The sequence below is a fragment of the Callospermophilus lateralis genome, chromosome 1 (assembly GCF_048772815.1).
Source record: "Callospermophilus lateralis isolate mCalLat2 chromosome 1, mCalLat2.hap1, whole genome shotgun sequence".
NCBI classification, from domain to species: Eukaryota; Metazoa; Chordata; class Mammalia; order Rodentia; family Sciuridae; genus Callospermophilus; species Callospermophilus lateralis.
This window is the reverse complement of record NC_135305.1, coordinates 216,071,488-216,093,872: the sequence shown is the minus strand read 5'-3', so window position 1 is coordinate 216,093,872 and position 22,385 is coordinate 216,071,488. Positions and strand designations below refer to the sequence as shown.

General features: G+C 55.9%; 3 protein-coding genes across 5 annotated transcripts; all 3 read left to right on the top strand.

Annotated features, from left to right (window-relative positions):
* Positions 1 to 2,139: 2,139 nt before the first annotated feature.
* On the top strand, positions 2,140 to 12,685 carry Icam1 (intercellular adhesion molecule 1). 3 transcript variants are annotated; one of them, XM_076871427.2, is made up of 7 exons: positions 2,140 to 2,243; positions 4,439 to 4,699; positions 9,715 to 10,020; positions 10,333 to 10,620; positions 10,698 to 10,952; positions 11,106 to 11,354; positions 11,439 to 12,685. In XM_076871427.2, the coding sequence occupies exons 1-7, from the start codon at positions 2,177 to 2,179 to the stop codon at positions 11,606 to 11,608; spliced, it is 1,596 nt and encodes a 531-aa protein (XP_076727542.1). In that variant the 5' UTR covers positions 2,140 to 2,176; the 3' UTR covers positions 11,609 to 12,685. The 3 variants fall into 3 exon arrangements, with proteins under 3 accessions (XP_076727542.1, XP_076727538.1, XP_076727536.1); XM_076871423.2 differs by having other exon boundaries at positions 11,436 to 12,685; XM_076871421.2 differs by having other exon boundaries at positions 11,418 to 12,685.
* Positions 12,686 to 13,089: 404 nt separating this feature from the next.
* On the top strand, positions 13,090 to 14,201 carry Icam4 (intercellular adhesion molecule 4 (Landsteiner-Wiener blood group)). The gene is made up of 3 exons (XM_076857692.2): positions 13,090 to 13,510; positions 13,631 to 13,936; positions 14,062 to 14,201. The coding sequence occupies exons 1-3, from the start codon at positions 13,090 to 13,092 to the stop codon at positions 14,199 to 14,201; spliced, it is 867 nt and encodes a 288-aa protein (XP_076713807.1).
* A 1,598-nt stretch (positions 14,202 to 15,799) lies between these two features.
* Positions 15,800 to 21,976, top strand: Icam5 (intercellular adhesion molecule 5). Its single transcript, XM_076871416.2, has 11 exons — positions 15,800 to 15,881; positions 16,760 to 17,029; positions 17,207 to 17,527; positions 17,736 to 18,023; positions 18,267 to 18,521; positions 18,664 to 18,912; positions 19,384 to 19,626; positions 19,723 to 20,001; positions 20,089 to 20,328; positions 20,743 to 21,006; positions 21,708 to 21,976. Exons 1-11 carry the CDS (start codon positions 15,800 to 15,802, stop codon positions 21,974 to 21,976), a joined length of 2,760 nt encoding a protein of 919 aa, XP_076727531.2.
* Positions 21,977 to 22,385: the final 409 nt, after the last annotated feature.

Sequence of the window (22,385 nt, the reverse complement as noted above, 5' to 3'; positions counted from 1 at the left end):
ACACCACTCCTCGGGAGGTTGGCATGACTTGCTCCTCATCTCCCTCTGGTCTGTGCTCAATGTCACCTTCTCACTAAGTCTTCCTCTACTCAGGAGCCAGAGGCAAGAGGATCGCAAGTTCAAGTCCAGCCTGAACAACTTAGCAAGACCTCATCTCAAAGTAAAATAACAATGGCTGGAGTGCGGTTCAGTGGTAGAGAGCTTACCTAGTATGCCAGAGTTCTGGGTTTAATTCCTGGTGTGTGTGTGTGTGTGTGTGTGTGCGTGCACACACACACACACACATATACACACAAAAAGAAAGTTGACTAACTCTTACACTTCTTATTCCCTTTCCTGCTTAATTTTTCTTCTTTAGTATTAATCAAAAACTAAATTGCTAGCCACATAATCCTAGTGACTGAGGAAACTGAGGCAGGAAAATCGCAAGTTCAACGCCATCCTCAGCAACTTAGCAAGGCCCTAAGCAAATGAAAACCTGTCTTAAAATAAAAATGAATGAATGAATGAATAAGGGCTGGGGATGTTGCTCTGTGGTAAAGCGCCCTGGGTTCAGTCCCCAGTACTGCCAAACGAAACCCCCCCCCCCGCCCAACGCTCCATATATCTTATTTTTGTTTCTTGGTACCGCCACTAAGACGATCCCTGCACGGTGCGAGGATTGTTTTCTGTGTTCTCTGATGTGTCTCCAACACCTGGAACGATGCCTGTCACACAGTAGGCGCCTGATGAACAGAGAAAAGAATATAGCTTCGCGGCTGCAAAGGAGGCCTGAGACCGCGCGAGGGAGCTCGCTGCTCGCGCTCCTGCTCTGGAACCGAGCAACCCGCCAGGCGAGCCCAGGAAAACTCCGCCGGAAAGAAAGCTCGGGCTTTTCCAGACTGCGCGCTGGGCCGTCCCTGATCTCACGCTGGGACTTTGCCCAGGTCGTTGCCGGGCGGGGATTCAGCACGCAGCGTACCCGCACCCGAAAGACAAAAGATCCCCGTGGAAATTCCTTAGAAAAATCCGAGCGGGGAGAGGGGCGCCTTTTCTGATGGCGTGTTATTCCCAGCCCGGGTCCCGGGGAGGAAGGGCCAGCGCATCCCCCGGACCTCTCCCTTCCCCTTCTGGTTCACGACCTCCGTGGCCCCTCCAAGGTCTCCATAGCGACTCCACAAGCGTCCCACAACAGGAAGCTTTAGGCGGCGTGGTTCAGTATCCTGAGACCCAAGGTCCCCAGCCTCGACGTGTGGATGCCGAGACCTGGGGTCACAGGTGCAGGCCGTGGCCGGGCGCGCACAGTTGGGGCAGGCGCCCTTCTCCCCGCGCCACCGCGAAGCCTCAGTTTCCCTGCAGAGCCTGGGACGACAGCGGAAGGTCTCCGGGCGTCAGGACCACGCGGCTTCCTTCCTTTTTCTGGGAGCTGTGAAGACGCCCTCGTGGCCGAGGCCGAAAGGGGAAGAGAAGTCGCGCGGGTCGGAGGGGGGGCGCGGGAACCCACGGGCGGGGAGCGCCGCACGTCCTCGCTCGCAGGGCTTGCGGGCGCGGGGAGGTGCCTGGGCCTGCTCAGGTCGCTTCTCCGGAAACCTCGGTGGCAGCTTGGCTGGAACATGCCCTTTGGGGAGGGGCACCTTTGAATGCAGGACTCCGGGCAAGGATCCCTGGGCTCCCACCCCCGCGAGGGGCTTGTCCACTCGATTAAAGAGGCCTGCCCGAGCTGGGGAGTCAAGACTTGAGTTCGGATCCCTTCGCAACTCGCAGCCTCAGTTTACCCCTCTGTGAAATGGACACGTTATCAGTCTCGACTGTTCAGGGTAGTTGGCAGTATTCGATCACCAAGTAAACTGTGAATCGAGGTTACTCCAGCCGGGGATGAGACCCCCGCCCCCGGTGGCCCGGAGCAGCCCCCTACTTTCCCCTCCCGGCCCTGCCGCCCTCCTTGCTTCAGTTTGGAAATTCCGACCCTGCCACGGCCAGCGAGGCAGGACCACCCGCTCGGGCCGGGCATTCTCTCAGTCCGGAAATGCCAGAGCCCTCGTTGAGGAGGGGAAGGCTCGAGGTTTCCGGGAAAGCAGCACCGCCCCTCGGCCCCCCGTGGCCAGCTGTTATAAAGAACCCGTGCGCTCTCCGGGCTCCAGTGCGCAGTGAGCACCTCTCGCCTCCGCGCTGCTCCCTGCGAACTGCCCAGGCTGCCATGGCCCCCGCCGGCGCCGCGTCCGCGCTGCCCCTGCTCCTGGCTCTGCTCGGGGCTCTGCTCCCAGGTGAGTCGAAGGTGCGGGTGGCTGTCAGGTCAGCTCCCCGGATACGACGTGCGCCTTGGACGTGCGCCGTGGGAGGACGCCTCTCCGGTTGGCAAGGGATCAGTCTGTGCCTGCTTAGGGTCATGTTAGGGTTATGGGAGATGGAACTAGAACCCCCCATTGAAAGTCACCAGCCGCAGATGGAACCCAGACTCCGAATGACCTCGATGGGTGGCCTCGGGCCCCTTTTACACTTAAGGGTCTCGGCTGTAAAATGGGGCCCCAATTTATAAGGACCACCTCGCAGGCTTTGTGTGGGGGTGCAGCACCACCCCTGGCCCCAGGACACCGTCAGATGGTGTAGGGGGCTGGCCTCCGCTCCGAGTAGGCTTTGGGGACCCATCTCCTCCCACAGACCTTCTGTTCCTCATCTTCTGCCCCTGGGGAAGTCCAGGCTGCTTCTGCTCAGGGGAATTCCAGAGTCACTTTCTCAGGGACCACAGACTGCGAAGCAGGTCGAAGCAGGTCGCAGCAGCACTCCCCAGCTGCCCGCTCCAGCCCAGATAGGGGCCTAGAGAGGGGAGGTGACTTAACTAGAAATCAGGATGAGTCCAGATTAGAACCCGTGGTGGAGCTGGAACTGTGTCGTCTTGCTGTCTCCTTCTTTCCAACGCTGTCCAGCAAGGCCGATGCCTGCCCTCCCTCTTTCCCCCTGTGAAATGGGAATAATTCCAGAATCACCCTTGGAGAATTTCCAGTCTCTGTTGTGTTCTGCCTCCGCCCCAGCTAGAGCTAATCTGAGGCCTGGAATCTTGCAAGGGTCAGGCAGGGGTGCTCAGATTTATTATTATTATTATTATTTTAATATTTATTTTTTAGTTTTAGGTAGATACAATATCTTTATTTTTTTTGTGGTGCTGAGGATCAAATCCAGTGCCTCACATGTGCTAGGTGACTCTCTACCACTTGAGCCATAGCCCCAGCCCCTCAGATTTATTATTATTAATATTAATCATCATGATTATTATCATTTGAGATGGGGTCTGGGTATGTCGCCCCTGCTGATCTCAAGTTCCTAAGCTCAATCTATGCTCCCCAAGTAGCTGTGACTACTACAGCCAGGCTCCCTCCTTTTTAATTATTATTATTATTATTTTTTTTTTGGTACTGGGGATTGAACCCAGGGGTGCTTCACCTGAGCTACGTCCCCAGCTTTTAATTTTCTATTTTGAGACAGGGTCTCACTAAGTTGGCTTAGGGCCTTGCTAAATTGCGAGGCTGGCCTCAAACATTTGATCCTCCAGCCCTCCAGTCACTGGGGTTACAGTTGGCCTCCACAGCACTTTAAGTGTTTTTTTTTTTTTTTTTTTTCAACTTTGCAGGCAGAGTCTGAGGTCTAACATAACCTCTTCCTTCTAATCGCACTTCCTTACAAGACAGCCAACCACTCGCTACCTGCCCTGTGCTGTGACTCCTATTAACAGGGGTGTGTGGTGACTACACCCACTCACCTTGTAAGTGGGAAAATTGAGGCTCGGAGAGGGGAAACAGTGTGTCTAAAGGAGGAAGGAGCTAGCCCGATTCCTAGCTCCCTTCACCTGACCTCTTAGAAGGCAGGAGAGGACTGACTTGGTATTACAATCTGACTCTCCTTCCATGGCTCTTCATTGTCCTCAAAGAACACCATAGGCATTTGTGTATATGTATATTCATATATATTATGTATATGTATATATTATATATATATATATACATTTGCATATTCTACCGCTGAACTACATCCCCAGCCTTAAAAACTCTTCTTTAGTGTGCTCTGCCCTGCTCACGTGATCTTGATTTCATTTCCCCCTACTCCCCCTTCCCCTTGCTTCCTGGGCTCCAGCCACTCTGCCTCAGGGCCTTTGCACTTGCTGCTCCTTTTGCCTGGAAGCCACTTCCCTTTTCTCTGGATGGCCAGCCCTTTCTCATCACTCAGGTCTTAGCCCAGCTCTATCACCAAGGCACCATTGGTTCTCTCATTGTTTTGTTTTTGCCAAATCTTTACTGACATCCCTTATTAATTATCTTGTTTGCTCACAAATATTCCTGTCTCCCACACTGAAGGCAGAGGGTTTTGTTAGTTCAGGGCCGTGTGCCCAGCTTCCCGCCCAATTGGGCACACAGTAACTTTGGCGCATGTGATGGGTCACGCCTCTGTCCTCACCCTTGTGTTCCAGAGCCTGGAGATGCCCAAGCGTCAGTCTTCCCCACAGAAGCCACTCTGCCCCGAGGCGGCTCTGTGCTGGTGAACTGTAGTTCAACTTGTGAAGTGGAGGCCTTCTTGGGCCTGGAGACTCCGCTGACCAAGGAGGAGCGAGACAGAGGGCACAACTGGAAGATGTTCGAACTGAGTGACGTGGAGGAAGACAGCAAGCCGATGTGCTTCTCCAACTGTGGCCAAAACCAAACATCAGCTCTGATTTCCATCACCGTGTACAGTGAGTGGCGGCCAGGGGACAGGATTAGGGAGATGGGGTAGGAGAGGTGGGGGTGGAACCTCAGAGCAGCTCACCGAAGGGCAGGGAGAAAGTTCCACTGTCAACTGGAAGCCCTTTGAATTTCTTTGGTTACATTTTGAGTATCAACAGGAATTGGGACCATTTGAAAACGCCATCTCTCTATGCCTTAATCTCTGTGTGTGGTGCTAGGGATGGACCCCGGGCCTGGCGCATGCTGAGCACATGCTGTACCACTGAGCTTCACCCAGGAGTTTTATACTCTTTAAACATAGCAGGAGGCTCTGGATCTGATGCTTTAGAAAAGGATGCATGGGCTGGGAGTGCAGCCCAGCAGCCATAGAGCACTTGCCCAGCATGTGTGAGGCCCTGGGCTCCACCCCCAGAATTGCAAAATAATATTTTTTTCTTAACCCTAAAAACAAATGCAAATTAAAACTAGCCCTCAGATGACATTGTTCACACATTGATTAAAAGAATTGACAACAGCTGTGCTGGCCAGACTGTGGAGAGTCTGAGCACAACCCTGTGGCAAGTTATTAGGTATTGAGTCTCAAAATGATATTTGCTTGCTGGGCACGGTGGTGCACACCTGTCATCCCAGTGGCTCAGGAGGCTGAGGCAGGAGGATGGAGAGTTCAAAGCCAGCTTCAGCAATGGTGAGGTGCTAAGCAACTCAATGAGACCCTGTCTCTAAATAAAATACAAAATAGGGCTGGGGATGGGGCTCAGTGGTTGAGTGCCCTTCAACTAAGGGTCAACTAAGGGTCTCACTGAGTTGCTTAGCACCTTGCTTTTGCTGGGGCTGACTTTGAACTCATGATCCTCCTGCCTCAGCCTCCCAAGTCGCTGGAATTACAGCATGTGCCACCACACCCAGCTCAAAATATAAATAATTTTTTTAAGAAGGATTTGCATATTAGTTCTGTGGTAGAGCACCCCTGGTTTCATTCTCTGATAGTGTCAAAAAAAACATTGATATATGCTTGTGTTCTGCACCTTAGAAATCCCAGTCCTAGGAATTGGTCCTAAATGGGCCCCTCCCATCAAGGCATTGGTGGAGCCTTAAAGTTTTTATTTTTTTCTGCCTGTGGTGCTGGGGATCAAATCCAGGATGTGACCCATGCTAGATAAGTTCTCTACCACTTAGCTGCTTGAGGACACAAGTTCACAAATGATTGCATTATAGAGGGCATGGGAGAGAAAAGTAGGTTTGCCATATCAGAGAATAGTATGTAACTGTGTAAAAGAATGAGGAAGCTCCTCTGTGCCAGAAGGGAAGTGCTCCAAGGTGTACTCTAAAATTGAAAAGAAAGTACTGCTGGGCATGAATGGCATGCCATCTTCTGTGGCAGAGAGCCAAAGGGGGCAGACGGGGAGGTGGTATTTACATACAAAGGAGCTCTAAAAGGAAACACAAGAAATAATAATGTGGGCACAGTAATCTCAGCAATTTAGGAGTCTGAGGCAGGAGGATCTCAAGTTCGAGGCCAGCTTGGGCAACTTAGTGAGACCCCCATCTCAAAAAAAAAAAAAAGAGAGAGAGAGAGAGAGAGAGAAATGACAAGGACAATATTAATTGGCTGTGAACAGAAAAACTGCTGAGAGGCTCCAGGAAAGGGGGAGCAGGGGATTTTCTTGTAATGTCCTTTTTGCTTTGAGGATTTTTGATCTGTGAGAATGAGTTTCCAAGGCAAAGGAAAAAAAAAAAACACAAACATAATTCAAATCATAACAAAACAAAAAGGAGAAACAACAAAGAGAACTGGCCAAGTGACTTGGAATGAGACTGCCTGGGTCTCAGGCACAGCATGGCTCTAGGGACGGGGTGAGGGTGGGGGACATGGGTCCTAGGTGTACTTTTCCATCACGTGAGACCTCCTGCCTTAGGGACAGTAGGGCGAAGCCTCATGGCTCCTCACAAAGAAAGCCTTTGGGCACTCATCGACTCCACTTCTGGTTTGGAGGGTGTCTGAGCAGACGCTGGCCCGCCAGGTGAGGAAAGTCCCCAAACATTCCTGGTGGCCTCTGAAAACCCCTGGGAAATCTCGTTAAGGGCTTCTCTGAGTCTCCGCCTGGCAGTTGAGGACCCAGCACTACAGGTTGGGTCCTAGCTCCGCCACATTTCTCCTCGGTGACTTTAGATCTCCCTTTGCCTTGGTGTCCACCTCTGGGAAATGGGCGGGTGGCCGCCTGGTGGTTGTTTCCAGGGCCTATGAGGTGGGCGGTGCCTAGGAGAGACCGGCTGGGCTCTGCCCCACTCTTGGTGCCAACATGAGGAGGCATCCTCTGGGTGGCTAAGCCATGTCAAAAAAAGTTAGAAGTAGGGGCTGGGGAGGTGGCTCAAGCGGTAGCGCGCTCGCCTGGCATGCGTGTGGCCCGGGTTCGATCCTCAGCTCCACATACAAAGAAAGATGTTGTGTCCGCCGAAAAATAAAAAAAAAATTAAAAAAAAAAAAGTTAGAAGTATAGTTCCCAGAGAACGGGACCACTAGGACTTTGGTGGATGTGTAGGAGTTGGTAGAAATGGGCGCCCTGGGGCTGGGGTAGCGTGTGCCTTTGGGATGGGCAAGCCCCCAGGTCAATCCCCAGCACAGAGGGAACAGCCCGTGAACAAGGGGACATCCTGGGGGCAGGTCAGGAAGAGCTAGACACTGTTGGGGTGGAAAGGAGGAGCCGTGCGACCTTCTCTTCCTTGGGGTGCTGGGAGCCATGGAGGATTCGTGCGCAGGTCAAGACTCCAGGTAGCAGGGCGTACAGGAGTCAGAAAGTGGCTGGGGCTGGGCCTGAGGGGCTGCACAGGTTATTGGCAACGGGGGCATCCAAGAAGGGATGAAGGACAAAGTGACCAGGATTTGGTGAGGGACTGAGGATCAGGGTCCAGGAGAGGTAAGGACGAATCAGACACCCTTCCCCAAGTTCTTGTCCTTTAAGGGAACAAGGCTTAAGGATTGCTGAGTCCCATTTAGAGGCTGAGGTTTGATGGGACCTCCTATCCTGCCATTTCCAGTTTCTGTAGTTAAGAGTTAAGAGCTGGGGCTGGGGATCTAGCTCAGTTGGTCGAGTGCTTGTGTTGCACACACAAAGGCCCTGGGTTCAATCCCCAGCACCACCCCACTCAAAAAAAAAAAAAAAAGGAGTTAAGAGCTGTACCTCTGAGGTTTTTGTGACCTTTTGGTTTTTTTAAACAGTTTTACTGAGATATTATTTACATACCACAAAATTCACCCCTTTGGGGGCTGGGGTGTAGCTCAGTGGTAGTACCTTGCTTAGCATTCGAAGGCTTTGGGTTCCGTCTCCAGCACCGCAAAATTTTTAAAAAAGCACAATTGGATGAATGTGTCAGTGTATTTATAGATTTGTACAACCACTGCCGCTATCTACTTTGAGAACATTTTCATCACCCTAAAGAGAAGCTTCCTGCCCATTTTTAGTCACTCAGTCTCTTAAATTGATTAATATTATTCCACTTCTAATGGCCCCATTTTACAGTTCAGGAAACTGAGGCTCACAGGGGCAAAGGCACTTGACCACAATCCACAGCAAGAAGCAACATAAGCTGGCGTCCAACACAGGCCAGCCTGGCTCCCCACACCTTAGGGGCATTGCAGGTGACACTTTGGGACCTCTTGAGAAGAGATTAGGGAAGGGAAGGTCATAATGTTCCCTCCCTGGGGAGCCAGGGGTCTTGGTACTAATCCCCAGCTCATCCTGCAATACACGTCCTGGTCATCAGGTTGGGATTCTGTTCCTCCGTATGGAATGGAGTCTGGCCTCTGTGTTGCAGGTATATTCAAGGGGGTGTTCGGTTTCCTTTTTCTTTTCTCTTTTTTTAAAAATATTTTTTAGTTGCCAATGGATCTCTCACTTTGTTTATTCCTATGCGGTGCTGAGGAGGGAACCCAGGGCCTCACACATGCCAGGCCAGCGCTCTACCGCTCAGCCCCAGCCCTCGATTTCATTTTTCTATTTGACCATTTTTAACATGGGATCCACAGCTCCTTCTTCTCTTTCCCTTGAAATCTGGCCCTTGGAGCTGGGGATGGAGCTGAGTGAGGCCCTGGGTTTTACCAGCACTGGGGGAAAAAAACCAACTTTTTAACAAATTGGGCTCCTGAAAAGCCTCCCATCAGTTTGGCCTGCTCTACCTCATTCTTTCGACAAATATTGAGCAACTACTGTGTGCCAGGCAGAACAAAAGAACAAAGCAGACAAAAATCTCTGCCCCTGGGCTAGGGGTGCTTGGCATGCCCCCAGAGCCTGGGTTCTGTCCCCAACACACACACACACACACACACACACACACACACACACACACACATCCCTTCCCTCCTTGGGCAAAAGGAGGAAATAGGGAAACAACTTAATTGAATAGAATACATTATCGTATATGTTTAGAAGATGGAGATGTGTTGCTGAGCGTGATGGTGAACTCCTGTGATCCCTGCAACTCAGAGGCTGAGGCAGGAGGATTGGAAGTTCAAGGCCAGCCTCAACAACTTAGTGAGACCCTGTCTCAAAATAAATAGTAAAAAGGACTGGGGGTGTAGCTCAGGAGTTCAATCCCCAATATGGGGAAGAAAAAGAAGGTGGTGTGCACCATGGAGCAAAAAGTCAGGCTGAGCAGAGGTTTTGTTCTGTGGTCTGGGATGGAACCAGGGCTGGGGCAGGCTGAGCTGGAGCTCTAGCCCCAGCCACACCTCAGCTCATAGGAGCCCTGGTTAAAGTATGTCTAGTGGAGCGGCTTCTCCTGGGCATTATATTTGACCAGGCTGTGGGGAAGAGTTTGCAGTTCTTTTCAGATCCAGCTGCACTGCATAAAGAATTTTTTGGTCCCCTTTACAAACACTTGGGCCTCTCAACAGCCTTCCCTGAAGCTCTTGCATTCCTGTCTGCTTACCTTACCTTCCTCTTTTGGGAAGTCAGGGGAGTGGCGAGATTCCAGGACAGGTGCCCGCTGGCCAGCTTCATGGGAAACTCCCCCACTGTCCCCACAGGGCTCCCGGAGCACATGGAGCTGTTCCCCCTTCCTCCCTGGCAGCCGGTGGGCGAGAACCTCACCCTGCGATGCCAGGTGTGGGGTGGGGCACCCCGGGCCCAGCTCACCCTGGTGCTGCTCCGAGGGAAGGAGGAACTGAGCCGGCAACCTGCGGTGGGGGAGCCAGCAGAGGGCACTGCCACGGTGCTGGCGGGCAGAGGTGACTATGGTGCCAATTTCACATGCCGAGCTGAACTGGACCTGCGGCCCCAAGGACTAGGATTCTTCCAGAACACCTCAGCCCCCAGGCAGCTCCGGACTTTTGGTGAGGCCCCGGGCAAGGTGGACTCAGAGGGGAACAGCGTTCCTGCGTGGGTGCCGGGTTCCTGGGAAGGAGCCCCTGGCTGTGCCAGAAGGTGGTACCCTAGGTTGTGGAAGCTTTTGGAAAGGACAGATGCTTACCTACAGGAGCGGGATGCCCTGGGGATGGGGTGCCTGTGGCCGCAGGATCTGGGGCATCTTTACTCCCACACCTGGAACGTTCTCTTCCTGGACTCTCTATGGCTTTAGTAAAGATGCCCCAGCCAGCCGTGGGGATGTCTCAGCCTCTCTGTTCACGCTCACCCTCTCTCCCCAGTCCTGCCGATGACTTCTCCACAGCTTGAGACCCCCAGGATCCTAGAGGTGGGCACATCGGAGAAAGTAGTCTGCTCCATGGGTGGGCTGTTTCCAGCTTCAGAGGCCCGGGTCCACCTGGCCCTGGGGGACCACAGGCTGAACACCACAGTCACGTACAACAAGGACTCCCTCTCAGCCACAGCTTGGGTGGAGGGGACTGCAGAGAACAAGGGTGACCATCCGCTGGTGTGTGCAATCATGCTGGGGAACCAGAGCCAGGAGTCCTGGAGGAACCTGACAGTCTACAGTAAGAAGGGCAGGGGTGAGGCTCTCAGGGGACATGGCCTGCCACGGGGCTGGGCTCACTGTTGTGTTCCGCCTCAGGTTTCCCAGCTCCCAACCTGACCCTGAGCGAGCAGGAAGTTTCAGAAGGGACCCAGGTGGAAGTGGCGTGTGAAGCCTCCGTTGGCCTCGGGGTGAGGCTGAGCGATGCCCCAGCTGAGCCATGGGCCCCGAGCGTCCAATTCCTGCTGAACGCCACAGCTGAGGACAACGGTCGCCACTTCTCTTGCTCTGCTGCCTTGGAGGTGGCTGGGCACGTGCTGTACAAGAACCAGACCAAGGAGCTTCGGGTCCTGTGTGAGTGGAGGTCTTGGACAATGACCCCTGCCCTCGTGGTCCAGCCCAAAGGCCCCGTCAACTCTTGCCCTCCAAGGCCTGTCCCCACCCCTGGTAGTCCTAGATATGGGGGGTGTCCTTGTCCCCCTTTCACTCACCCTGCTGTTTCCCTAGATGGGCCCCGACTGGATGAGAGTGACTGCCTGGGGAACTGGACCTGGCCAGAAGAGACCAACCAGAAGCTGTCATGCCAGGCATGGGGTAACCCCGTCCCTCAGCTGACCTGTCTTCGGGAAACGGATCGGGCTCCGCTGCCCACTGGGGACCTGACACCTGTCAAGAAGCAGTATGAGGGCACCTACCTCTGCAAGGCAGAGAGCTCTCGCGGAGCGGTCACCCGGAAGGTGTTCTTGACCGTGCTCAGTGAGTGTGCCAGTGTGCGGGGCTGGGCGCAGGTGGGAACAGAGATCCTAGCTTGATCCTCAGTCCCTTGTGTCCTTCCAGCAGCCGGGAAAAATGTGCTCATCATCGTTCTGTTGACGGCTGGGGCCATCCTGGGTGCTGTGGTCGTGGCCACTTACCTCTATAACCGCCAACGGAAGATCAAGATATACAAACTCCTGAAGGCGCAGGAGGCCGCCGCCATGAAGCTGAAAACACAGGCCACGCCCCCCTGAGCCCGCCCCAAGACAGGGCCTCCTTCTCGCAGCCCCCTCGTCTGCATGGTGTTGCTGGAAAGAGAATGGTGGACAGAAGCCATTTGGTGGACAGAAGTCCACCTCCTCAGGGTAACAGGATAGGACAGTGGCCTGAGGATACAGACAACATTTGGTGTCGTGGCATCTGCACAAACAGGATCTCCAGGCCTCACACCTGAGCCAAAAGGAGACGGCAAGACCTGGACACATGTCAGATCTGACCAGGACAGTGGGGGAGTGATGGCCGTGGACCTTGTGGATCCACAGCCTGGAAATACTGAGGTTCACTCCCTACTGCCTAGGCGGGGCCCCGCAGCCCCAAGGAAGAATAAACCCACAGACCTAGGTAGCAGTGAAACAAAAAGGCCCGTACATCCTCTAAGGCTCTGACACTGCTGTCCAGTTGTCCCCAACTCTTGATGATGATGTATTTATTAATTTGGTATTTTGCCAGCTATTTATTGCATACCTTTTATGTAGGCTTCAATGGTGAACAAGGTGAACACAGGTTCTCACTCTTATGGAATTCTCAGTCTAATTACATTCAGAGTCACCAGGTAGAGTTGTCCTGGCTGGGCACTGCACAAGAGTGCCTGGTAAAAAGATCAAGTGGGGCTGGACTTTCATTCTCCATTGGCCAAGCTGCTTTCTCCCAGAAAGGGTGCTTTTTCTGTCAGGCATTAAGGCACCATAGGAGCTAGCAATGGTGACATGCTTGGCCACCACTCACTGAGACCTTACTATTTCCCCTTCTCGGCACTGGTGCTGTTAATCACCTCTCCACCCACATGTTTCTCAGCCTATGTTCTCAGTGATCCTCAGTGACTATGCCCCTCCTGTGCAGCGACACTATAAAGCCCCATGAAATTCTTCCCGACTGTGTACCCTACCTTATCTCCTGTCTCCGCCTCAGTGGGACCATGAAGGAATAGAACACCGTGCAGCTCCAAAACCCTTCAGTGTTCAGGACACTGGGGGCAGTGATGGGGGTCCAGTACTGCAAGGCTTTGGACCCCCTCCCACCTCAGGAAGCCTCTCCTTTATGCCAATAAAGTTTTTTCATCAGCCTCAGCGTCAGCCTCTGTGAGTAGAGAAAACCCTGTCACATCTCCTGGAAGAAACTCTACTTACCCAGCCACAGCTCCCAACCTCCCACTTCCTCTCCCAAGAGAAGGTTGCCTGTTGGCTCAACTCTGAGGCTTTGTTCTAAATCTGGGAGTTTAAAAAAAAATTATCTGGACCCCGGTCCACAAAATTGAAATGACAACTGGTTGTCAATGGGGTCTGGAATCTCATTCCTGGGCCAAAAGGGACAGATATCTTCTGCAGGGCTCCTGGGTCCCCTGGGGATCTCGGGGCCCCTCTCTGGGCGGGTCTAAGGAGGCAGGACTACGAATCTCCTATCTCCAGAGCCAGTGGTGGCTCTCTGGCGCCAGGCCCTTCAGCGCAGGCTTTCTGCCATGGGGTCTCTGCTCCTCCTGTCGCTGCTGCTTTTGCTGGTGACCGGGTATCCAGGAGATGGAGGCGTGCTGGGGCGCCAGGCTGAGCGTGTGCAAGGCACCAGCGGCAGCCCTCCCGCACCCTCAGGGACACCAGCGCCCTTCTGGGTACGCATTAGTCCGGAGTTGGTGGTGGTACCGCAGGGGGGCTCAGTGTGGCTTAACTGCAGCCATAGCTGCCCCCTGCCGGAAAGTTCCAGCGTCCAGCTGCTGCCGGAAAGTTCCAGCGTCGGCACCCAGCTACTGCTGGGCAAGACGCTCAGTGGGCCAGGTTGGGTATCTTACCAGCTGCTGGATGTGAGGGCTTGGAGCTCCAACGTACACTGCTTCGTCACCTGCGCAGGAAAAACGCGAGAGGCCACCGCCAGGATCACCGCCTACAGTGAGGGACAGGGGTACAGGTCCAGCTGGGGTGAGGGGAAGAAGGTGAAGGATGGGGTAGTTGAAAGTCGCGAGAGGGGGCGCCCGCGGACCTTACGGTGGGGCTCCCCTCTTGCTTTAGAGCGGCCTCGCAGCGTTATCCTGGAACCACCGATCTTGGTTGGCCAGGAGTACTTTCTGCGCTGCCACGTGACGCACGTGTTCCCAGTGGGCTCCTTGATGGTGATCCTGAGGCGCCGCGGCCAGATCATCTATTTCGAAACCTTGGAGCACTTCCAAAATTTGCATGTGGCCAATGTGACGCTGACCCATGTTTTGCGCACTGGGCCCAGCAACCTATGGCAGCCGTTGACCTGCCACGCGCGCCTCAGTCTCCACGGTCTGGTGATACACAGCAGCTCAGCACCTATTATGCTAACAGCCTTAGGTGAGGCACCTGGGGACTTGGGGGAGGGAGGCTATGACTTCAGGATGGTGTGCAGACCTAATGACCACATGGTGGTCGCCAGATCTCTATGTGCTCCTTTCCTAATTCTCACCTCCTGCTCTCAGCTTGGAACCCCGCCTCCAAAGCCTTGGCCTCCACCTCCATCGCAGCCCTTGTGGGGATTCTTCTTGCCATGGGGGCTGCCTACCTGTGCAAGTGCCCAGCTAAGCAGCCCGGGCTTAGAAAGCTATTCTATGCCAACTAAGCCAAAGGAAAAAGAAGTCTGGAACAATTTAGTAAACCCAGCTTGGATCAATAAAGCTTCTTTAACCAGTCTCTGTCACACAGCCTAAGGATCCTTAGAGGAAAGTGTCTCCTTTACTGGCCCTGCTTTCTCAAAATTCTTTGTCTTGCTTAGTTAGGCACTTGAGGTTTCTCCCTGAAGGCCTACTTGAGGTTCCAGGGCCCCAGTACCTCTGCATTCCCAGCCGGTGTAGTAAAAAAACATCTGCTAGCATTATCAGTGAGGTGCAGATGGGCTAAATGGGGCCCTGGAGGGGCCTTGGGCTGGGGGAGGGCTGGTTCATTGTACAGCTTTTCCTCATTGGCTCCGTCGCTACCACGCAGCAGCTCTGATTGGATGTTAAGTTTCCTTTCCCACCCCCATCTCCACTTTACACAGTCGGCTTCCCAGGAGGCCAACATCGGAGGGGTCCTCATCCCCACAGCCCACTATTAGCGTTGAGGAACAGAAAATAAGTGGGTGGGGTCATATAGGGTCACGTATTGCGGGAAAGGGATACCCAGACGAACTATCTATAGATAGTGACAGCAAGAGAGAGGTCATCAGATGGTCCACGTAGGTTGTCAGAGCCTGGTGTCCTAGCAACGTCCTGGTAGTCACTGGGCCAGGTGGGCATATGGGAGGTGTCAAAGCTTGGGACCCAGATGCAGGGTCAAAAGTGTGACATTTGATTTCTCGGTCTCACGAAGATGCAGAATTTAGGCCCGCTCAGGGTACCTGGTGGAGCCGACACTGTCCAGGACCCCGCCCGCCCCAGGAAGGCGCATTCAGAAGCGCTCCTTGGGAAGATCGCGCTTGCACAGGCGGGTAGACACATGCCCGCTGCACGCTGGGTAAATACAGACCCCGAGCCGAGCCGATTCTAATTTAGACGCCCGCGAACGCTGCGCGCACGCACACGTGTCTCCGACTCGCTGGCACTTTCGTCCCCGCCCCCTCGTCTCGTGCCGGAGCGGAGCGGGAGGAATCGAGGTGTGGTTGTCATCTTCAGCTCCTCGGGGTCAGAAGACGGTTCAGTGGAAGGAGGCATCCCCACACCGTCCTCTAGACCCGTCTTTTCCCCACACGGTGTTGCTCAAACCTCTCTTAAGCTCCAAATCAATCCCCGCCCCAAGGGGCGCTGGTAGGAGGAGCCAAACCTGCGGGCGGAGCTCAAGCCCAGCTTGTTATCCTAGCATCTAAACCAGGGTGGGTGGAGGTTTGGGCAGGGCAACCCAGCATCCCCCCACCTCCGCGTCGCGGCCGAGGATGACGCGGGAGAGCGTGGTCGTCCCCAGAAGGCTCCAGGAGATCGGGCCGACCTCCACGTAAACCCGGGGGTCGCTCACTCCTGCCGGCTCGCCTTCGCCAAGGCCTGGAGCCCAGTGCACGCTCGCCTCCCGCCCCCCGCCGCCTCTGCCGCCGCCCCCTCCTTGGAAACCAAGTTACCAACGTTTAAACCAATCCCCGAGCGCAACTCTGCCTCCCCCACACTCCACCCGCCGCGCCGCGCCGTCCTCTAGCCGGGCTCGTCACTCGCGCTCCCCTCGCTTCCTTCCTTCGCTTCCCCCGCGGCGGCGATGCCAGGGCCTTCGCCAGGGCTGCGCCGAGCGCTACTCGGCCTCTGGGCTGCCCTGGGCCTGGGGATCCTTGGCCTCTCAGGTAAGAGCCCGCTGCTGCTCGGGGTGGACAGAGCTGGGGCGGAGTTGCCAGACCTGGGCAGCGGCCTTACGCCCCTCCCAGCTCCGCCCTCTCCTCGATCCCACGCTTCTGCTCCCCACCTTGAGCCCTTGTCTCCCTCCCCCCACCGCGCACAGAGACCCAGCCTCGTGACTCCTGGCCCTCCTACTCCCTTCGAGATGGAGGGTGTTCTTTTGCACCCAACCCTGTGCCCTAGAGACCCTGTGGCTCTCCTGTCCCTTCCCCGGGTACCTCCTCGCTCTGTGTGGTGCACTGTGGACCATGGACTGGCGTCTTTCCCACTCACGATCAGCAAAGACCCTATCTCCTCAACTCATGACTCAGAGGCGCTGTTCCCGCTCCATTCGGAGCCCTGGCAACCGGGTCGTTCCCGCGGTTCCTTCCAAGCGTCCAGCCCCGCGTCCTCTTTCCATATTCTTTACCCAGGATTGGGGTCCTCCCTTATCCTTGACTCAGGCACAACTTTGCCCTCACTCCAACCTCAGTCTCCTGGCGATCTGCCAGGACCTTGAGAACTCGTTCATTCCCCATCCCCCACCTGGAGTCCCCTCCTCCCAGCGTTGCTGTGTGCATCGAAGACCCCATTTTCCCTCTCTTCCCCTCCCACCATGTTTTCCCACCACTTCATTGGCGCCTTGGAGACCAGGGCTCACCGTTGCCATGTCCCAGAGACACCCTCAAGGTTTGGACTCTGGGAGCACACATCCAAACCTGAGGCCCGGGCAGGACGCGGGACTCCTGGGTTCTTTCCTGACGTGGCCTCTGCTCGTCCCTCGGGGACCCCTGACTCAGTGTAGGGGCACTGAGGTCTCAGGCTGAGCCCGCGTTTCCCCGGGCAGCGGTCGCGCAGGAGCCCTTCTGGGCAGACCTGCAGCCCCGCGTTGCGCTTGTGGAGCGCGGGGGCTCGCTGTGGCTGAACTGCAGCACCAACTGCCCTCGGCCGGAGCGCGGTGGCCTGGAGACCTCGCTGCGTCGAAATGGGACCCAGAGGGGCTTGCGCTGGCTGGCGCGGCAGCTAGTGGACATCCGCGAGCCAGAGACCCAGCCCGTCTGCTTCTTCCGCTGCGCGCGGCGTACACTACAGGCGCGTGGGCTCATTCGCACTTTCCGTGAGTTCTGTGTGGCCAAGCTCATACTCCACTACTTTCCTTCCTTTCCAAGGCCCCGCCCCAGGGTTCCGGGGTCCTCCCCTTTAGGCTCCACCCTCTCTATTCCCACGCTCTCCCTTCTGGGTCTTGCCTCCCTAAGCCCCAGCGTTTTCAATAGCAGCGATTCCCATTTTGCAGAGCGGCCAGATCGCGTAGAGCTGGTGCCGCTACCTGCCTGGCAGCCCGTGGGCGAGAACTTCACCCTGAGCTGTAGGGTCCCGGGCGCTGGTCCCCGCGGGAGCCTCACTCTGACCCTGCTGCGCGGGGCTCAGGAGCTGATCCGCCGCAACTTTGCCGGCGAGCCACCCCGAGCGCGGGGCGCGGTGCTCACCGCCACGGTACTGGCGCGGAGAGAAGACCATGGAGCTAATTTCTCATGCCGCGCGGAGCTGGACCTTCGGCCGCATGGCCTGGGACTGTTTGAAAACAGTTCCTCCCCCAGAGAGCTCCGAACCTTCGGTGAGTGGGTGTGGGGTCCCCAAGTTGGGGCGGGCTGATTTTTAAGTTTAGAGACATATGCATCTGAATGCTACTCCTTACTTCAACGCTCACCCGCTGAGTTATTTTCGTCTATGCCTTAAGACTGATAATATAAGAGTGAATGTGAAATGCTTAGTACATATCGACTGCTCAGTACATAAATTTAAGCCCTATTCTTCGACCCTAGCCTTGTCTCCAGACTCCCCGCGCCTCATTGCTCCCCGGCTCCTAGAAGTGGGCTCAGAAAAGCCGGTGAGCTGCTCTTTGGACGGACTGTTTCCAGCCCCGGAGGCTGGGGTTTACCTCGAATTGGGAGATCAGAGACTGAATCCTTATGTCACACTCGAGGGGGACGCCCTCATGGCCACTGCTACAGTCACCGCAAGCGCAGAGCAGGAGGGTGCCAGGCAGCTGGTCTGCACCGTGACCTTGGGGGGCGAAAGCCGAGAGACCCGGGAGAACCTAACGATCTACAGTAAGGAGCTGCGCACCCAGATTTCCGCCACCTAGGGGTGGGGCCAAAACCACTCAGAGGCGGGGCGATGAGTGGGCGGGATCTCAGTACCTGAACAGGCATGATCAGAGAATTTTTAAAGGACTGACAGATAGAGGTTGGGAAGTTGGCTGCCACCCGGGAAACGCTCCGGGAGATAAGGGGCGGGCTTTGACCCGTAGGAGGGGCGTGGTCAGCGGACTCCCGGCAATGCTCGGTCCCCAGGCTTCCCCGCGCCCCTCCTGAACCTGAGCGAACCCAACGCCCCGGAGGGGAAGATGGTGACAGTAACCTGCACAGCCGGGGCTCGGACCCTGGTCACACTGGAGGGAATTCCAGCTGCTGTTCTGGGGCAGCCCGCCCAACTCCAGCTAAACGTCACTGAGAATGATGACAGGCGCGGCTTCTTCTGCGAAGCCATCCTCGAGGTGGATGGGGAGATCTTGAGCAAGAACGAGAGCGCGGAGCTTCGCGTCCTATGTGAGTTAATGTTAACCCATCGCCCAGCTCCTAGTGACCTCCAATCACCTGCTCACTCTCCGATAGCGATCGCATAGTGGAAGCGGGGGTCATTCATCGCAAGCCACTTTTAGCTTCTTGTATTCCACGCCCCTGTCCACAGATGGTCCCCGGCTGGACGACTCTGATTGTCCCAGAAGCTGGACGTGGCCAGAGGGCCCAGAGCAGACATTGCGCTGCGAGGCCCGAGGAAACCCAGCGCCCTCAGTGCATTGCGCTAGGCCCGACGGCGGGGCGGTGCTGGCGCTTGGCCTACTGGGTCCGGTCACTCGCGCACTCGCGGGCACTTACCGCTGCACAGCGGTCAATGTACAGGGCGAGGCGGTCAAGGACGTGACACTAACAGTAGAATGTGAGTAGTGGGGTACCCAGGGCGCATCTCTTTCTGGTTCTCAGGGCCTAAGCGGGACTGACCTACAGGGAAGTGTAAGAATAGGGTTTGAAGTGTGTCTTTGGGCAGGATTTGGGAAAAGGGAAGAGGCTGGTGAGGAAGCAGCATCAGGGACCAATCTTGGAAAAGGATGGGGGCGTAGGTGTGTGGGTGTACTCTGGCAAAAATGGGCGGTCTGAGTGGCCAAAAATTTTAGGCTGAAGACTGGAGAGGGCCTGTGGGTTCATTGTGAGAATTAGAAAAATGCCCCTTCTCAGGGCTCATGGAGCCTCAAAGCAGTTCTTGGCTTGATTAGCTACACCGCTTTTGGCTAGCAGTCCCTGCAGGGCACAGCCTGCCCAACCCAGCCTGGCGCCGGGACCCAAAAAGGGTCACTAAGGTCATCACATCGGTCTCCAGACCTCAAACCCGACAACATACGCCTCCTTTCAGATGCACCGGCCCTAGACAGTGTGGGCTGCCCAGAACAGATTACTTGGTTGGAGGGAACAGAGGCCTCGCTGAGCTGTGTGGCACACGGGGTCCCTCCGCCCAACGTGAGCTGTGTGCGCACTGGGGAGGCCAAAATTGTCGAAGGGCTGCTGCGCGTGGCTCGGGAGCATGCAGGCACTTACCGATGCGAAGCCACCAACCCTCGAGGCTCTGCAGCTAAAAATGTGGCTGTCACGGTGGAATGTGAGTAGAGGCGGCTCAGGACAAGATAGGGTTTGTCGGCACCACCCAGACCAGCTTCCTGTCCCCTATGTGAACCCCTGCTTCCTTGTGTCCCAGATGGCCCCAGTTTTGACGAGCTGAGTTGCCCCAGCAACTGGACATGGGTGCAAGGATCTGGACGACTGTTTTCCTGTGATGTCGATGGGAAGCCAGAGCCAAGCGTGGAGTGCGTGGGCTCTGAGGGTGCCAGTGAGGGGACGGTGCTGCCGTTGGCAAGCTCAAACCCTAATCCTAGAGACCCCAGTATTGCTAGTGACCTGACACCTGGTATCTACATCTGCAACGCCACCAACCGGCACGGCTCCACGGTCAAAACAGTTGTCGTGAGCGCGGAGTGTGAGCGGGGCCCAGGTGGGCGGGAGTAAGGGGTGTCCCCAGGGTCCCAGGCCCCCTCCCTGACGCCCTCTACTGGCTACTCTGCAGCGTCGCCACAGATGGATGAGTCCACCTGCCCAAGTCATCAGACGTGGCTGGAAGGGGCTAAACCTGCAGCGCTGGCCTGCACCGCCCGAGGTCAGCCCTTCCCACAAGTGCACTGCTCCAGAGAGGGTGCGCCCCAGCCTGAAAGGCAGCGTGTGTCCCGAGAGGACGCGGGTACCTATCTCTGTGTGGCCACCAATGCTCATGGCACAGATTCCCGGACCATCACTGTGGGCGTGGAATGTGAGTGTAGGCCTTTCCTGATGCAAGGGACTCTGTCCCTGGAAAAGTAATTTGCAGTGGTGACAGAGCCCACGGAAGTTCAGCGGCACCTCTCCCAGTCCCATTGTTGGGAGCGGGGAGTTCTGGCCTAAACCTGGGGGGTAATGAAAATTCTAGAGAACAGGAACTCGCTCCTGCTCGCTTAAATCCTGGATGGATAGTGGCAAAGCTCCACCTCCTCCCATTCAATAAGAAGGGAGCAAAATTTATGTCCTAAAATACTGACTGTGGAGGGAAGGTGCTCTGACGCGAGCAGCATTTTCTCCCCTCACCGGAAAAGAGGAGGCATCAGGCCGATTATGATGGGCCAGAGTAGGGTACCTGGGTAACCGCTGGGCAGCCGCTAAATCGGTCTTCACTCCTTTGACCCTGCAGACCGTCCGGTAGTGGCGGAGCTGGCCGCCTCACCCTCGAGCGTGCGGCCAGGCGGGAACTTCACATTGACCTGCCGCGCAGAGGCCTGGCCTCCAGCCCAGATCAGTTGGCGCGCACCCCCGGGAGCCCTCAACATCGGCCTGTCGAGCAACAATAGCACGCTAAGCGTGGCGGGCGCTATGGGCAGTCACGGCGGGGAGTACGAGTGCGCCGCCACCAACGCGCACGGGCGCCATTCACGACGCATCACGGTGCGCGTGGCTGGTAAGTGACAGCTGGGGGTGGAGCAAGGGATCTGCTGGAGGGCGTGACCCGGGCCTTGGGGCTCGGGTCTGTATCAATCTCTGCCTCTCAATCCCAAAAGACAAGACCAAAGTGGGTCAAAGTAGAAGTCAACGCGCCTGACGAAAGGGGCTCTTGATGGAAGATCAGGGGTGGGAGGCGGAGGTCCGGGGGAAGGTCAGCTCCAGGGGGAGGGACCCTTCAGAGCTGTGACAGCTGTGGGAGGCTCTGATGAACTTGAAGTGGGTTTTGGGGTAGAGGGTGAGGATGACTTGACCTAACTCACCCTCCACTATGGCGCTGTGGAGAAGGGGGACCAGGGAAGCTGATGGGGGTCAACGAGGTGCCCTCCCCCATTAAATGTAGCTCCTGGGGATGGTCCTCTCTGGGGTGGAGAAACTGCGCTGGCCTCTCTGGTCTTCGTCCTTTTGGGAATGGAGAGAATTGACTCACCACTATGGGGTCAAGGGCTTGTATTCGCATGGGGTGTCAACTGGGTCTGCGGTCCCACTGGCCCTAGAGGGCCTTAGGTGCTCTCCAACTTCTCACAGGCGGGCTCACTTCCCTGGGGCTCACATGCCAGATGCATGAAGGCTGACCTCGTGTTCATGCCAGGGGACAGTGACTGGGGGTGGGAGGAGCCTGGCGCTTTCTCACTCTCGGTGAAAATTTCCACGCGGCAGGTCCGTGGCTGTGGGTGGCCGTGGGCGGAGCGGCCGGGGGCGCGGCGCTGCTGGCGGCTGGGGCGGGCCTGGCCTTCTACGTGCAGTCCACCGCCTGCAAGAAGGGCGAGTACAACGTCCAGGAGGCCGAGAGCTCAGGAGAGGCTGTGTGCCTCAACGGCGCGGGCGGGGGCGCCGGCGGGAGCGCGGAAGGTGGGCCCGAGACTGGGGGCTCCGCGGAGTCGCCGGCGGGGGGCGAGGTCTTCGCCATCCAGCTGACTTCCGCGTGACCTGCTCCCTTTTCCCCGCGGGCCGGGGGCCGCCCCCCAGGCGCACACGGGGGCTTATTTATTGTTCTATCTATTTATTTATTTATTCATTTATTTATCTATTCAACTCCAGGGGTATTACCCCTATTTTCTACCCATCTCCCCCAATAAAGTTTTTATAAAGGACTCTCGGTCTCAGCTTCTGTCGATGCAAAGTGAGACAATGTGGTCGAATCACGATTGCGACGATTATTCCTCCAAAAGACTTTTTTTTTTTTTTTTTTGAGAGCCTACTATGTGTCAGGCACGTGACAAGTCGCCGGTAAGCAGTGTGATCTGGAGCTTTACCTCCCTGTACCCAGTTTCCTGCCATCACAGGACCCTTGGGCAGGGTGGGGACCAGCTCCTTCCTCCTCCTCCCAGTTGCTTA